This window comes from Mauremys reevesii, linkage group 2, assembly GCF_016161935.1.
Source record: "Mauremys reevesii isolate NIE-2019 linkage group 2, ASM1616193v1, whole genome shotgun sequence".
Lineage (NCBI taxonomy): Eukaryota > Metazoa > Chordata > Testudines > Geoemydidae > Mauremys > Mauremys reevesii.
This window is the reverse complement of record NC_052624.1, coordinates 171,663,248-171,680,192: the sequence shown is the minus strand read 5'-3', so window position 1 is coordinate 171,680,192 and position 16,945 is coordinate 171,663,248. Positions and strand designations below refer to the sequence as shown.

At 39.7% G+C, this 16,945-nt stretch overlaps 1 protein-coding gene across 1 annotated transcript in view; it reads left to right on the top strand.

The window, feature by feature from the left end:
• Positions 1 to 16,424, top strand: part of LYRM4 (LYR motif containing 4) — a 141,220-nt gene extending 124,796 nt beyond the window's left edge. The window contains 2 exon segments of the mRNA XM_039525772.1: positions 16,042 to 16,098; positions 16,101 to 16,424. Coding sequence (XP_039381706.1) covers positions 16,042 to 16,098; positions 16,101 to 16,121 — 78 coding nt within the window. The 3' untranslated portion in view covers positions 16,122 to 16,424.
• Positions 16,425 to 16,945: the final 521 nt, after the last annotated feature.

The window sequence follows — 16,945 nt, the reverse complement described above, 5'->3', positions numbered from 1 at the left end:
TATCTGACTTCAAATAGAAATGTTGTCAAAAGAAAGTCTTTAAATTTTGAGTGCTATTCACTGTGAAAGTGCCAGTTCCTTTCAGATCCATAGTGGCTCACAGTATGTGAATGCCTTTTAGTGCTATGAAATTATTTTCTCTCTCTTCTCCAAAAGCATAAGCATATTTATTATTTATTTACACAAATCTCCAAAGACTGGATTTTGTTCAATGTTTCATTCCCAAATAGTCTCTCATAATTAATGATCTAGAGAGACATTACTTGGGGCTGAATCATTTTCCTGTTAGGATGCCAACTTAGGATGTGTATGTACTGTGACTGTATTCTCATATAGTATTCAGCTAGTCACAGTGCAGAATACATTAGGGTGTATTTTACAATATATACAAATGTATTATTTGAATAAAATTATGAATAGGCAAATTCACAAAAGCAAGGCATCCCCATTGTCATTCATTAATCTTGTATTGGTATTCGAACACATAGGTTCCTCTGTATATAATTTATCTAGGCATTTACATTACACTCCTCAGTTTTATCTGAGTACCTGTTATACTGCATTCTTCATCGTGTTATCTGAGAGTTGTAAAGAGTGCTACCCCCAGCTACCTCCATATTTTGGAGGCACTCCATATTTTGTATAGTTTTTGCTATACCCTGCTGCACAGCCAAGTGATTATTTTGTTCCATATTTTATGTTCAGTGGATTGAAGCCTACTGTAAGCTGCTCCCTTTTCCCAGATGAGATTGGTCACTTAGTGACAGCCTGCCTATAACGAGTTGTGGGTTTCTGAAGGAATTGAGCTGCTCTGTGAAGGCAGGCTTCACCCAGCTTCATACAAAAATGAGAGAGAAGAGGGAGGGTGGTAACGTAGCAAATAGGAACAAAGAGGAGAGAGATGGAAAGTGAAGAAGGGATGAAGAGAATGGAGAGATCTTAAAGGGGCGAAGAGTTTTCTCTGTAGGTGGATCTTCTCCCTGTGCAGATGTGCATCAAATTTAAACTTCTTATTCTTGCTGCTGAGGCCCAACTTCACTCAGTCCCTGTTTATATGACCTGCTACCTGGTCTTGTTTTAAAGATTATCCTCCTTCACATCATCAGTGGATGCCTCTTTTTCTCATAAGTGTAGTTTGACTTCTGTATTTTCGGGGGGCAGCACCAGTCAGGCCAGTGGGGCTGCATATGCCAGGGCAAATTCCGTGCCTGTCCCAGGCTTGCAGTAGGGGGGTGGGCAATGCTCCCCGCCCCATCCTTCCTCCAAACTGCGACCATGTTTTTTCTCCCTCCAGCAGGCAAACTCCAGAACCTCTGCCCCATACTGTCCTTTATGCTTTAAAGAAGCTCCCAAAATCTATTTGTTAAGCCACCTCCTTTCAGTTTTAGGAATTTTTTTATAACTCCCATCACTGTAGTACCTACCAAAAAGCCTACAAGATGTGAAGGAAGGAAATGTAACTAGCAAATAATAAGAATAAAGGAGCTGAACCATCAGGATCGACACATGCCTTTTACTGCGTGACCATACAATCTTGTCTCCTTATCTCTCTGCTGCTCTTCTTTCTCTAGTTCACCCTCATTTGTTGCGTCATGTTTGATTTAATTTGGAGCAGAGGCCATATCTCTGTTTGTGAGGATGCTAGCACATTTCTGGGTGCTTAAAAAAGAAATACTTCTCCATTTCCAGCCTCTGTTTCTATGAAACAATCAATATTTCAGGGGTAAAGTCACTAATGTCCTACTTCACTGTGTACAGATATTACATACGACTGTTCAGGTACAATAGTTGAGCGATTTATTTGTTGTTACTGCAAAAGGTCTGATTCAAGCGTTAAATGGGTATTATGTAATTCAGCATCTGATTGCCTCATGAAGGTTATAGCTGCTTAGGTGTCCTGTATAAGTACGTAAATATAATACTTAGCATTTAAATAGCAAGTCTGGACTTGTTAGCCTGTTTACTTTCTTTCAGATCATTACATCTAGAAATTGGGAGAAAAACATTTTGAAGTAGTTCTTTTTAATGATAGTTTGTCCTACCTCTTGCCAGCAAGCTTTAAACAGTTTTTTTGGCTCCAAATGCCTGTATGTGCTTCTGGCAAGGAAGACAGCATTTGTAGCGCTCAGCCTCAGCTACTAAAAACTTACAAGAGTTCTATTCTAACTTCTCTGCTTCTGGCTTCCTTCACTTCCATTTCCATTCCCACAGAAACAGAAATGGAGTCACCGGAAACAGGGACAGGGTCTTCCAGATAGTAAATGTTTCAAAAGTATTCTATTAAATTGGCATAATTTATGTATGCAAATGCACACTCACACCTCTTCTGATAACATTTGGTTTTAGCTCAGGGATGTTTTTCTTTGCTAATGTTTTTTAAACATATTTAACATCAACACAAACTGAAACTTGGCAAATCACTGAACAGTCTCTGCTGAACTTCTGGTTTGCTGCTTTTGGCCATGTTAGTGTGTGTTAAACTTGATGTGTATATCCTTCTATTTTCACGTCAGAAATGGGTATTAGGTATTTAGAAAATTATTGCTTTCATCCAGTGAATACAGAATTACATTAAACAGACTTACAGAAATTGTGAGTAATAGTCATTCTGAACATATATTTGTGTGTAGTATATCTAATTTCAAGGAGGGAAAATAATACTTTGAATTATTATTACTTTTTTAAAAACAAATATGCAATGATAAAATCTATTGTCACATATGTTTTATATAAGCATTTGGCAAATACAGTCAAATAGGAGAGATACTGGGTATAGGTTATAAATAACTGTCTCTGGATCTTAAAAGTAAATAGATTATTCTGACGTGTCTTAGTAATTCATATATCAACTTCCATTGTACATTACTATTGTGTGTGTATGGGAGAGAAGGGGAGAGATTTTTAATAAAAGAAAATTGAATTCTACATTAAATTTTGGGGGGATAATCTTTTTTATAGGAATTTTTTTAATGAGACTTGGGGCCAAATTCACCAGTGCCATATACAGGTGCAAGTGAACTAGCTTCAGAGTTTTCCCTTTCAATTAAGTTTTAATTGTGTGATTCCTCTGATATAAATATCAGTTCTGTAATTATCTGTGGAGTCTCCTACAACTAGCAGAATAGACAAACCTGATTTTTTTAATGTTAAAAAAAAAGTAAAAATCTATTTTTAAATACACACCCTCATAAGGTCTTTTTATACATCATAAAGAGGCATAAAAGGACATAAATTAAATGACCTTAGATTCTAGTACCAAGAGGAGGCTATCCTGCTTTTCCCTCTTTTGCTGCACATTTACTGTAGGGTTAAAAAGAAAAGGATTAAACGCTTTTGCATTTGAATGCAGAAAGAAGTGTTTGAATATATTAAACCATCTCTTACTCATCAATTAATTTCAGCTCATCATCTGCAATTCACAGAAAAGATTATCCCTCATGAAATGGCATTTTTCAGCAAAACAATTTCTGGAAATTGTTTTTAAAAATACAAAATCAGGAGAGCCAAAGGAAGTTATTTTCTTCTTCGAGTGCTTGCTCATGTTGATTCCATTCTAGGTGTGCACGCACCGATGTGCACAGTTGTAGGAGATTTTTGCCTTAATGGTATCTGTAGGATCAGCTGTAGCACCCTCTTGAATGTCATGCTCATGCGTCTGTATATTAGATGCCGCCGGCTGTACGCCTTCTCAGTTCCTTCTTACCGCTGGTGACGGTTGGTCGGAGCACCTTGTCTTGCATTGCAAGAATGTTAGTGGTTCTTACAGTCCATTGGTCTGTCTCCTTTGTTGTTAGTTGATAGGTACTTAGTCAGACCTTTAAGAGTTAGAGTAGTTATTTAGGAGTAGAAGTCCCAGCTGAGACTTTGCCTCAGAGCAGGACATGCCCTGTCCCTGTAGGGATATTAAAGAAGGTACTAACAGTGATTCCCCCAAGTGACAGTAACCCCCCAGTTTCACCAAGTACAAAAATCTTTTAGTTCTTCTGTTAAAACTTGTAAGCTCCTGTCTGCAGAAAACATTGATTGTATCTGTCCTGTGAAAGATACTCTATTACTATGTAAAACTTACAAACAAGTTAATTAACTTTGTTCTTGAAGTGGACACTATGTTACCACCCTTGCTGTGAGCCTTAAGCCGTTAGTTGACTCTGCCTATGGAATGTATGTTGATGAATGCTTGATGTACGTGAATGGTTAGGGAGGTGCCAGCCTAGAAAGGATCCATCTGCCGAAGAATGTGTCAAGTGGACCACCAGACAACCGCCGGAGGGTAAACTGGGATCCACCCCAAACACCTGGAAGGAATGTGCCACTTTAAACAGTGTGGAGCCACCAGGAATGTGCCATCTGCTGATTGAGTCAGCAACAGCAGGATAAAACAGCTCCCATAGACTAACATAGGAATTAATTCCTATAAGAATGAACTCCAAAAACTGAGGACTTTGAGTCTCTGGTTCTGCTGCCAGCCTCCAGGAGCATCAGGTGCATCTGACACAGACTCGGCTCCATCCTCATGACCAAGATACCTGGCCAGTGACTTGACATGAGCAACTTCTAGGCTGGTAACTATAACACCTATACAGAACCTGAATGAATGATTGTGTGAATGAATATATATATATATGTGTATAAGGAATAAGTAGTGATAGGAATAAGTAGTTAAACAACATTGTTTATTTTATCTTTTGCTTTATATTTACAATAAATGTGGCATCTTTGCCTTACCTCTCTTAATAAGATCCTGCTGGTTTTTATTATATTGGTATAACATCCCCAGGCTTTAAGCCATGCTCATCGGGCAGCAGGCCGATATCCATTAGTCCCCGCCACGAACAGTGGTGGATTTACTGTGAAACCAAACTGTGTGGTGGTACAGGGCCCCCAACGATATGGGGGCCCAGAATGCAGGACAAATCTGACAAATGACTGAATTTAATAAGCGTTGCAAGTCGTGAAGCGGTCCAGGCTTTCTGCTTTCAGCGAACTTATTCTGTGAACTGTGCTCTAAATGTAGTTTTTCGAAATAGTCTAGCAAATAATTTTGCTTCGCCATTTTTTCACTGTCTCGGCAATAGCATAACGGCAACTAAGGGAAATCGTCATTTGCCAAGCAAAGTCTGTCTGCTTGATCAACTATCCAATTGAACAAAAGCACCCTCCCCCGCACTTTTCAACAATGCCCGTGATTTGTCACTACTATGTAATGGTTCAAAATCCTGTTTTTACAGAGCCTTATAAAAATGCGAGATTAACTGCATTAAACCTAATTGGGTGGTCCCAAGCCCACCTGTGGCTATGCCCCTGCTCTTTCACACATTTTTCATCTACCTAAAATTAAAGTCAGTTTTTTTAGCAGTAATGAAGCGACACAATGAGTCTGGCAGTCAAAAAGACAAAGAAGACAAAGCTAAGTAAAAAGACAGTTTGTCACTTATTTTAAAAAGTTTGAAATATTGAATAGTGGACATTCATCACAAAGTATGGGCAAGGAAACATCTGAATTATCTGATCACTTGCTGAGTTGTGGGGATACCACAACAACTGCAAAAGTTGAACAAGTGGACTCCGAAGTGACAATGGAACTAGAAAATATTGGTAATTTTGTCAAAGTAAGGAAAGAAACCTACCCTGAAGACATTGCATTATGGCCAAAATTTGTTTAATTGGATATGATAGAATATTTCTTAGTAAATAAACCGAAAAATGTAGGTAATGTGGAAAATTTGAGAAGAGAGTATGAAGTTGCAGGACGAAAGCAATTTAAAGGTCTTCATGAGTCCCATTTTCTGAAGATGCAGAAAAATGGTACGACAGAAGTGAGAATTTGGTTGATTTTTTTTCCGGAAACCATTAAGGCAGTCTATTGTTATGTTTGCAAATTATTCCCTGACCATAGTAAAGGAAAACAAACATTTGTCAATGGGCAGTCTAATTGGAGAAATGTTGCAAGACATGTTGCTGATCATGAAACTTCCAAAGTTAATATTAATGCTATGTGTAAGTTCGTTCAAAGGTGTAAATTATCTGGAAGAATTGATTCTGTGTTACAAGCTCAGTTTGAAAAGGAGTGTTCTTATTGGAGGAAAGTACTGAGACATGTTGTTGCCACGGTCAAACTGGTGTCTTCTTTGGGACTACCTGTAAGAAGACATAAGTCATTGTCAAATCAAAAAGGTAATTTTTTAACCTGCCTTGAATATTTTAGTGAATTTGATGATTTTCTCAAAGAACATTTGAAAAATTATCAGTATTATGGCTCAGGGAAGACCAACTTTTTAACTCACCAAACCTACAATGAATTCATCACTATAATGGCAGAGCAGCTCAGAAACCAATTCACTGATGAAGTAAAGGATGCCAAGTACTATTCCATAATAGGTGATTCAACACCGGATGTGAGCCATGTAGACCAATTAACATTAATTTTAAGATATGTGACTGGCAATGGTGAGATTGTAGAGCAATTTCTTTGTTTTTCCCACTAAAATTCCCCAGTTCTGAATGTCTAGAGACAACTGGTTTAGAACTCATTGCAAATTTAGGTTTGGACATCAAAAGTTGTCATGGGTAGAGCTTTGATAATGCCGCAGATGTGGCAGGAAAATATTCAGGTCTACAGGCAAGACTGAGCAATGCAAGCACTTCTGCTTTATTCATACCATTTTCCAGCCATTCCTTAAATTTAATCTGCAATGCTGCAGCCGAATCTTGTGCAGGATCTACACATTTTTTTTACTTAGTTCAAAACGTGTATGCCTTTTTTCGGTTTCCACACATCAGTGGAGTATGCTACAATCACGCTTGGAGCAGACAAATTAAAAAACATTTGCTAGTCAAAAGAATTTGTGACACCGGGTGGTCTGCTTTTGCACATGCTGTTTTGGCTTTGAAAATGAGCTATGATGATATAAAGAAAACCTTATTAGACATAGCCACATCAAATTCTGAAAAACGGCGAAAACTGAAGCAAAATCCTTAGCAGAAAAGTACGATACTGCTGTTTTTACTCTTTTGTGGAACCGTTTACTTCAAAGAATTAATGCCATCAGCAAATTGCTGCAAAAGGTTGATACAAATTTATTGAATGCTACATAATTGTTAGCTTCAGTTAAAAGTTTATATGGAAGTTCAAAATGACTATAGCTTGGTGGAAGCAGAGGCACTAACATTAACAGAAAATATAGGTTTCTCTGCTATATCTGGTGAGAAGCTTAAAAAAAAAGTTATTTTTCGGTGAAACTAGAATTTAAAATCAATTTAAAAGAGAAAGAGAAGATGATTGTTGAGACCGTCACTGTTGTTTGTGACACAATAATAGTGCAATTGCAGAGTAGAGATGAATCTCTAAAGAAAACTGTTGATTTATTTTGCATCTTTTTTGACAGAAGTATGGACAAAAATGCGAAAATTCACTACAGTAAGAAATTAAGTGAATTCTACCGAGAGAACATAGACACAAATCTTTTTGAAGATGAAGTGAAACATTTAATTTATTTTATTGACAATGATGAGGTCTGTGCTTCAAGATCACAATTTGATTTGTATAGACTTTTATGTGACAGTTTGCAGTCAATCTTTTCAAATCTAGAAACCATTCTGAAAATATTTTTAACGATACCTGTCAAAAATGCTTCTGGTGAACCTTCTTTTTCTGTATTGAAACAAATTAAAAATTATTTACGAAATACGAGTCGGGAACTTTTGACAAGCTCGTCAATACTGACAATTGAAAGTGCCTCTTTACAAAATATTACTTATGATGACTTACGTGACGATTTTATAAAGAAAAAGTGTAGAAACAAAGCTATCCGAATTTTTTTTTTCAAATTGAATAAGTTTCTTCACAGGAAGTTAACTTTTATTTTTCCATTCACGCATCATCTATACTTTTTATTTTTACACATTTTTCACGTTAGTGTAATACAAATATAAGCTTTCATCTAGACCATAAGTTCTCAAACTGTGGTCCAGGAACTCCATTCAGGTGGACCGAGGAAAGGTTATTAAGGTTTTTTTTGTTTTGTTTTGTTATTTAATAAAGCGCTCTTATCCAAAGCACTTTACAATAGTTAGCTAATGATACAAACAACATTTGGAAAGCTCACTAAGTGGTCCACCAAGACCCTCAGCAATTTTCAAGTGGTCTGTGGAAAAAAAAGTTAGACTACAAAAACAGTCAAGGTACCTCACTTTATTTTCATTTACTTCATACTACTTATAATATAGGAGGAGGATGAAGAAAAAAAGAATGAAAAATGGGGGAGGGAGATAAGAGAGAATGTTCTTTTTCTTGGCTGGGTCCTGAGGAGTGAAAATGAAGCTGCACACAGGGCCCCACTATAAATCCACCGCTGCCCATGAGAGCTGTTTGGGGGAGTCCATAGAATGGATCTGCAAAAACTTTCACCCTCAGACTCAGAAGGAGCACGATATCCACTTGGGGATCCTCCTCATGGAGGCTGCATTTCATCCTGCCTCAGAGCCCTCTCGATCAGACTCCACACAGAGCACCACTGCGGCAGCGCGCAGCACATCACCAGCCCCAGAACCCACATGGCAGCGTTCCCCCTCCATGGTGCCTAAGAAGCAGTTGAAGTCAACAGGCCCGTCGGCACCACAGAAAAAGGGAGCTTCAGGCAAAGGACCTGTGTCAGGCCACATGCCTTCCCGGGAGCTGCTTAGAAGTACTGCTGCAGTCGGACCCCCTAGCCCAGCCAGGGATCCTCCTCCGACTCCTGGGAGTAGTATGGGGTCCCAGCCCCTAGTAGAGTCATCTATGCCCGAAGCAGGCCCGGTGGCCAAAGAGCAAGTAGGCCGACCAGAAGATGCTAAGCCGGGCGACAGACCTGGCCAAGGCACTAGACGTAAGGAGGGCGGTAGCCTTTTACCCCAGCCCCATACTACTTATTTTTCAGCACTTGCCAAATCTGCTGGTGTGAGGGAAAAATCAAGTATGGTTTCATACTATCTTATATCTGATCTATCCTCTGTCAGGGACTATATCTTGCATGTGCAAGGGAAAGAACTTGATGCTGTAGATATTTTTCATCTCTAACTACTGTAGTCATCCTTACTGATTTTGTTTTTTCATTGAGTAAACTGTTTCAAGATAATACATCCCTCACACAAACTACCTACAAATATTTGAGGGTAAGGATAAAATAATCCTGTGTAATCACACTGAATGGTGGCCCAGTTCTATATTGTAAACTGTCTGGGTAAAGAGGCTGTCATCGTACTTGTTGATAAAGTGCATAGCACATTATTGGTACTATATAAATATTTAAACATCAAGTAATTCATTCAGATCTGAAGTGTATCTCTCCATCACTTTGGTCTTCTATTTCCACAGATACTTTCATAAATGTTTTTTATTCTATAACTTTTCTTGGAGGACTAAAGTGTAAATTATACTACCAGTTATACAAAGGGTAAGAAAAAAAAAAAACCTGAAGGGGGGTTTGTGAAGCAAATTGTAGGACTTTCTAGGCAAACATCACTTGTGGTAAATGAACTGTGATGAAAATACTGTGACATTGACCTCTGTACATTGGCTTCCAGCCAGTTACCAAAAGAGTAAATGTCTCATTGTGTATAAATTACAAACATGCTTGGTGAAGAAAGAGCACAGTAAATAGCCATTTAACTCTTTCATGCTTTGTGAGAATCAGTGTGCGGTAATAACATAACACTAGTCAAACATTTTCATTAGAATCGGCGCCAACAGAATATCTTTGTAAAAGAAGTTATTGGGACCTTAGCAATTAATGAATTAAAACTGAAATGTTTAAACACTCTCTTGCAGTCCTGCTGGTATACTGGGGGGAGGTGAGCATCTTAATTTTTCTGCAACTATAAAAGGAATTTGTGTCTGTTCTGTCTAAAGTGTGTGTGATCAGGGGATGTACAAAGCTTTAATCATCTTATTGGAAGTTCAAGGCTAACAGTGGTTGAAGAGCTGAGGTTTAGAAGTTTAACCCAAAATACTCTGAAATAAATTCTGGAATTACAAGGAAATCACTTGTGCAGGCAGATTATTGAAGATGCAGTGGCATAGTGTTTAGGGCTGAGTGCACACTATGTGTGTCTATGTTTATTGGGAAAATGAGTCAACGTGTATGTCTTTAATGGAGATTTTCATATATCCAAGTCAACCATTCCAACAGTGGATAACATAACCTCTTAGCACAGGTGAATAGAAAATAACTACATTGACATTCTCCTCCTGCAAAGAAGCCTGCCCTGCCTGAACACACTATTTCACTTCCAGGCTCTAGCAGGTAGAAGAACTCTGCTTAGCAGAAACGTTTTTTAACCTTTTAGTGAAATTTTTGTTTAAGCTTTAATTTATTAGCTTTCCTTATTCCCCAAGATAGTAGAGGGGGAATACTGAATCTTAGGTCATGTATACATTGGGTATTTTCCTGAGTTGCTAGCCACCAGAATAGCACCACCAGTACAAATTCCTAGTGTAAGCAAAGGAAGCCACAGCATGCCACAGTGGCACTCCTCTGGGGTGCCAATGAAAATCACAACTTCCCATCTCTACATAAGAGGTTTTCACCAGTGCAGTTACAACCATGGCTGGCCAGTGAGTGCTGGAAACAGAATATGCTCCACATGGCCAAGACCTTAGATCAGTGTTTCCCAAACTTGGGACGCCGCTTGTTTAGGGAAAGCCCCTGGTGGGCCGGGCCGGTCTGTTTACCTGCCAAGTCCGCAGGTCTGGCTGATCGCAGCTCCCACTGGCCACAGTTCAATGCTCCAGGCCAATGTGGGCTGCGGGAAGCGGCACGGGCCAAGGGACATTGTACCTTTGTACAACCTGGATGGCAGTGTCCCAAGGCTGAAACCTGAACTGCAGCTTTTCCTTTGTTTCAAAGGAAGAGGCAGGGGAGGTTGAGCATCTGACTTCTGAGTCAGGCAAACATCTAAGGCATTCTGGCCGCCACTTCCAGCAGCTCCCATTGGCCTGGAGCAGTGAACCGCGGCCAGTGGGAGCCGCGATCGGCCAGACCTGCGGACGTGGCAGGTAAACAAACCGGCCCGGCCCGGCCCGCCAGGGGCTTTCCCTACACAAGCGGTGTCCCAAGTTTGAGAAACACTGCCTTAGATGTTTGCCTGATTCAGAAGTCAGATGCTCAACCTCCCCTGCCTCTTCCTTTGAAACAAAGGAAAAGCTGCTGTTCACGTTTCAGCCTTGGGACATTGCCATCCAGGTTGTACAAAGATCTTGACAAAGTCCTCTAATAAAATGAGGGAAGAGGAGGGCCTGGTATCCAAATATAAGAGACAAGCAGAAGAGGAATTAACCTTTTTGAGAGGGAAAAAAACAAACTTTGCCTTGTATATAATGAGAGCCTTTAAATCCATGACAGCATACACAGATTATTTAAAAAATGCAGTGCAAGGTTTTTAGATATGAGCTCAATGAGACAGCAAATCTCATCTCAAAACCAGAACAGAAAATAAGTGATCTGTTGACAGTTTAAAAAAGAAGTTGTAATGGCTAAACCTGTGACCAAGCTATAATGAGAAATTCTTCTCCAGTTTATTTAACTAACCTCAAAAACATCTACTGTAGATTTGGCTGGGATTTAACAGTCCATTCTCTCTTCCCCTTCCCCCACCTCCAAGTGATACAAACACAAATGTTAATATTTAAAGCTCCCCAGGCCGCTACTTTAAAACCAAATATCTCTTACAAAGCTGAATTGAACCATCTGGTAGAAGTCACTGACATAGCAGTAAGTGCTGCCTCTTGAAAACCTGATTCAGCAAAGTGGAGGGAAGGCAGAAATTAGTGGGGGGATGTCAACTGAGGAGGCCTCCAAAGCTGAAATTGCAGCACGGATCAGCTGGAAATTCATCCCCCTTGCTTTTCTTCATGGCAGGATGAAATCTCCATTCCCCAAAATTGACGTAAGTAAAAAAACAGATTCTTTATACTGTCCTAGAACTTTAAAATTCCCCTGTTGTGCAAGGTGACAAGGTAGGTGAGATAGTATCTTTCATTGGACCAACTTTGTTGGACTGCCTGTTGTGCAGGATGGTTGCTAATGAACAACATTGAGTTCATGTAGAAAAGACTCTCCCTTCTTCCAGGACAGATATGTTAGTTGCAAAACATTTTTAAGGCTTGTTAGGTATTTAATTTCATGCTGATAAGCACATTGTAAATCAGCAGGAGCTGCTAAAAACAGGCCATTTAGTTGAGAGCCTAAATATAGATCTCAGAGCCTAATTTGGATAGCTCAGTGGTTTGAGCATGGGCCTGCTAAACCCAGGGTTGTGAATTCAATCCTTGAGGGGGCCATTTAGGGATTTGGGGCAAAAATCTGTCTGGGGATTGGTCCTGCTTTGAGCAAGGGGTTGGAGTAGATGACCTCCTGAGGTCCCTTCCGACCCTGAAATTCTATGAAACCATCTATGAATATTTTGGCCTAAAATATTCAACTATGGGCTGGTCCACACTAAGAAGCGGGGTCGAACTAGGGTACGCAAATTCAGCTACGTGAATAGCGTAGCTGAATTCAAAGTACCCTAGTTCGAACTACTCACCCGTCCAGACGCCACGGAATCGAAGTCCGCGGCTCCAAGGTCGACTCCGCCACCGCCGTTTGCAGTGGTGGAGTACCGGTGTCAACCGCGGCACTTCCGGAATTCGAACTATCGCGTCCAGATTAGACGCGATAGTTCGAACTCCGAGAAGTCGAACTCACCACGTCGACCCGGCAGGTAAGTGTAGACTAGCCCTATATTAATTTAGTTAAATGTCATTGCATGGTTTATAATATAGCAATAATTACTATTCTGCAGCCTGCCACATAACCCACATGTTGTGTGGTCTGCCTGATATAAATTACATTTGTTGGGGGCCTATACTATTTTTTTTTCTTTCTGTGAAATAATATGGCTTTTCCTAAATTGCGGATACGGTTTCTCTTTTCATATACTCTATATACCACATCTACTCCCTATTAATCAGTGTTGTCATGGGCTTTTGTTGACTTAATTCTGTATGCTAAGGGAGTGGAATGTTGGCTGGCAAGAAACGCTGCTACTCCTTTAAGAATGACACATGAATCTTTCCTTCAGTGAATAGTCAGTCTAAAACCCAGTGCTTTACAAGTTTCAGACCAGGCTGTTTATCAAGAGGAGACTGTTCATTTTTTAGAAGGGCAACATTTATGCAAAGATGCATTTGTGACAGTATGGGGAGTGGATAGCAAAATGTAACAATAGCTGCTAGCTTTTTCTTTAAGTAAGCTAATACAGGTTTAAAACATTGAATTTTGACTTTTATAATGCTCTCTAGATTCATGCTGCATTGAGGCACTGTCACAAGTAATGCAGTCAATTATACTTTGTAATATATCAGATTCTATGTAATACCCTCTACCAAGGTGTAAATAGTTCATATAAATTATGCCATCTTTTTCGTCCTACTTCAGTAACCACAAGCTGAGCTTTTTTTTTCCTACGTTAATAATTCAATGAGAGCTAATGGGTTCTCTTATGAAAACCAAGACACTTATTTAGTTGGCTGAATATGGATTAAGAAGCCAAACTTTAAACTCCTTTTAAAAAGAATCTTGGCCTCTGCTACTCTCTTTAGCCTAAAGTTCCTCTTCCTCTACCCCTTAACTGTTCTGTATGTCAGTTGGTTGCTACCCTCTGCCCCACAGGTGGCTGTGATTCAGTGGGAGTGTACGCAGAGTTTCTAAAGCAAGCTCAAAGGTAATTAACACACAAAATAATAAAGAAAAAATTTATTATTTGGAGTCCTATTCGTGGACCTTGAACCCACTGTGTTAGGTGCTGTACAAACACAGCCTGCACCCAAAGAGCTTACAGTCTAAGAATGAGAGAAGACAACAGATGGATAGAGACATACTGGAGAGTACAAGGAAACAATCAAACAATATTTACAGGCAGTGGTCTCAGTATACCAACAGCCTAACCATTGTGTAGGCATCATGGCAACACGGGGTTTGAAGGAGGATAACGTTAGCTTTGCTGATTTTTTTTTTTTTTTTGGCAGGGCGGGTGGTGGAGGGAGGGAGGGTTTCTTCCAAACATAAGGGTCAGTGTGGGAGAAAGCTAAGCTGCTTGTTCAGAATTTAACAAGTGGGTGATGGAGGCTGGCACTGTGGGCCAGTCACAGGTGAGAGTTGACATCTCAATAGTGAATGAGAGATGATAGGGAGGGGTGGGGATAGGCCATGAACAGCTTTGAAAGTGATGACAAGTAGCTTATGTTTGATGCAATAGCGAAGGGGGGTCAGTGGAGTGATGCAAAGGAGTCAAAACGGCAGACTAGGAAAATGATCATTTCACCAACTTTTTTAATGGATCTGAGCAGGGCCTGGCTGCATTTGTCATTTGGATAGGGAAGGCTGTATTTTAGAGATGTTACTCAGACAGAATCAACAATTTTTAGACAGTCTGGAAGTGAGGACCCAGAGAGGTCCTAGTCAAAGATGACACTCAGGTTACTGGCCTGAGTGACAGGCAAGATGGTAGTGTTGTCTGTTGTGTTAGAGGAAAGAGGAAGCAGAGAACTACTAGGGGGGATAATTAAGAGCTTGGTTTTAGCTATGTGGAGCTTGAGCTGACCACTAGACATCCATATGGAGATGTCAGAGGAATAGGCCAAGATTTTATTTTGGACAGGATGAGAGAGAGAGAGATCTGTGAGTTGTCAGTATAGAGAAAATAGCTGAATTTGTGTTTATGGATAATGGCAGAGGGAGAAGAGAAAGGGAACCCAGGACCTGCAGAATCACACAAAGTTGGAGGAGGGACAGTCCTCCCCAGGACACACTGAATGAGTGATTAGAGAGGTAGGAGAACTAGGAGAGAACACAAATCACAGAAACCAAGGGAGAATGAGACTTCAAGATGATGACCATGGATGACTGTGTCAGAGGTGGCAGACAAGTTGAGGAGGATGAGGATGGAGAACTGGTTCTGAGATTTGGCTAGGAAGAGGTCATTGGAGACTTTGGCTAAAGTGATTTCAGTGGAGTGCAAGGGGAGTGGAGGATGGATTGGAGAGAGTCTAGGATGGAATTAGAGAACTACTCCAAGCAGTGATTGTAAACAGCACATTCAATGAGCTTAGAGATGAGATTGTAGTTAGAGAAGCAAATGGGGTCAAGGAGTGTTTTGTTTTTTCAGATGAGAGAAATTAAACTGTGCTTGTATAGTGAGGGAAAAGCTAGAGGAGAGGGGTAGGTTATAGAGAACAGTAAGGGAGGAGATGAGAGTAGGTGTGATAGATCAGGGGATGGGATTGGATGGGGTCACGGGAAATAGGGAGCAATCAGGAAGGAGCAGATAGAGCTGGTGGGAATACTAGAGGGATGATGTTAACAAGGATGGGGGAAAGAGGAGGAGGAGGGTGGATGCTGTGTTGTAGAAGAGGGGTGTGGTGAGAGCTATGGGTGAGTGGCAGGTGGACAAAGTGCCCCCCTCCCCCCAAAAAAAATCAATTTAGCATTGTCTGTAATGTTTTAGTACTTAACTATAAAGCACAGAGATCCTGGGTATGAATAGCATGTTATGAACAAGAAGCTATTTCTACCCATTATATGTTACTGATGTACAAATTGTGCAGGGGACCCTATCCCCCTCAACTAATTTTAAGGCAAATTAATTTGTAAATACCAAAGGGGTAAACAAACAACTACTGTGCATTAGTCTTCACCCAAAAAAATTCTTATAATGTTCCCTTCTATTTGTCTAAGTATATTTTGCATTTCCTTTCTCTGTAGTTAATTGTATATATGTATGCATATCTTTTTCCTTACATTGTCAGTACTGTGTTGAGAATTTAAGTATGTGGCTGTTTTATGCATTATCATTTTTTGCTGGCTGGGTTGATGCTGATGAACAACGTTGCGGAAAGAATTTACAGACTGCCTACTTTCACTTTTGTTCTCAGCTGTGCATTTTTACTTCCCTTACAGAACTGAAGCAATTCCCCATTGGCCCTCTAGGCCTGTCGTTTCTGAAATATTTTTTGTTTTATTTCAGGTTACCATTGGTCAACTCTATTCAACCCAGAAACTTGTTATTGAGAGTCCAGAAAACACAGAGATAATCTGATCATCTAGCACCATGGGACCATCCTCAGCATTCTGTAGTGCTGCACATCCATAGCATATCCAACATAGTATGTATGCACCCTGCCTGAGTTTGAAAAACTTATCTGTCTAGTAAAAGATAAAGCTTTTGAGATGCTCAGTTTTTGGCAACCAAAACAGTCTAGAATTTCTCTTCTCATGGTTCATGCACTAAAATGTACTGCTAAGCCTACATTAGCATGTAATGTATTCCTAATATCCCCATTGCTAGTATTTCATGTGTAATGAGACTGTTTCTTGGCCTTATTTGACAATAAAATTCCATGAACCAAATACTTGTAATCCGATATTTTCTTCTCCCAGTGACCTTGCTAACTTACCTGGCTCATAAAGGATACCAGTTATGTTTCAACCAATGATACAATTGTTTACAATTACTTTTTTACATTGAGCCCCAGTTAATATAGAAATATGCAGCTTACAGTGAATAAACTAAATAGCTGAATTTGTATGGACCTGATGTGGGTAAATTCGTGTTAAATAATTTATTCATTAAAGCCATGTGAAATTTGACAGAGGCCTTTAAGTAAAACAAAGATATTTTGTTATATCCTAGACGTCAACACCTACAAATATCAAAGGTTAGATTGTATGTTTTCATTTAAAGCACATTCTCTTTAAATTTCATAAATGACAGACAAACCTGACTAATTTTTGTTTTGTTAATGTGAAACTCACTTTCCTGGAAGCTTACCTGTCTCATCTCACTTCTCAGTTAATAGCTCAGTAATAGAATTTTAGCCTCATGTTACTGAGACTTCAAAACTTGTAAAATAAAATTTCATCACTGTTCC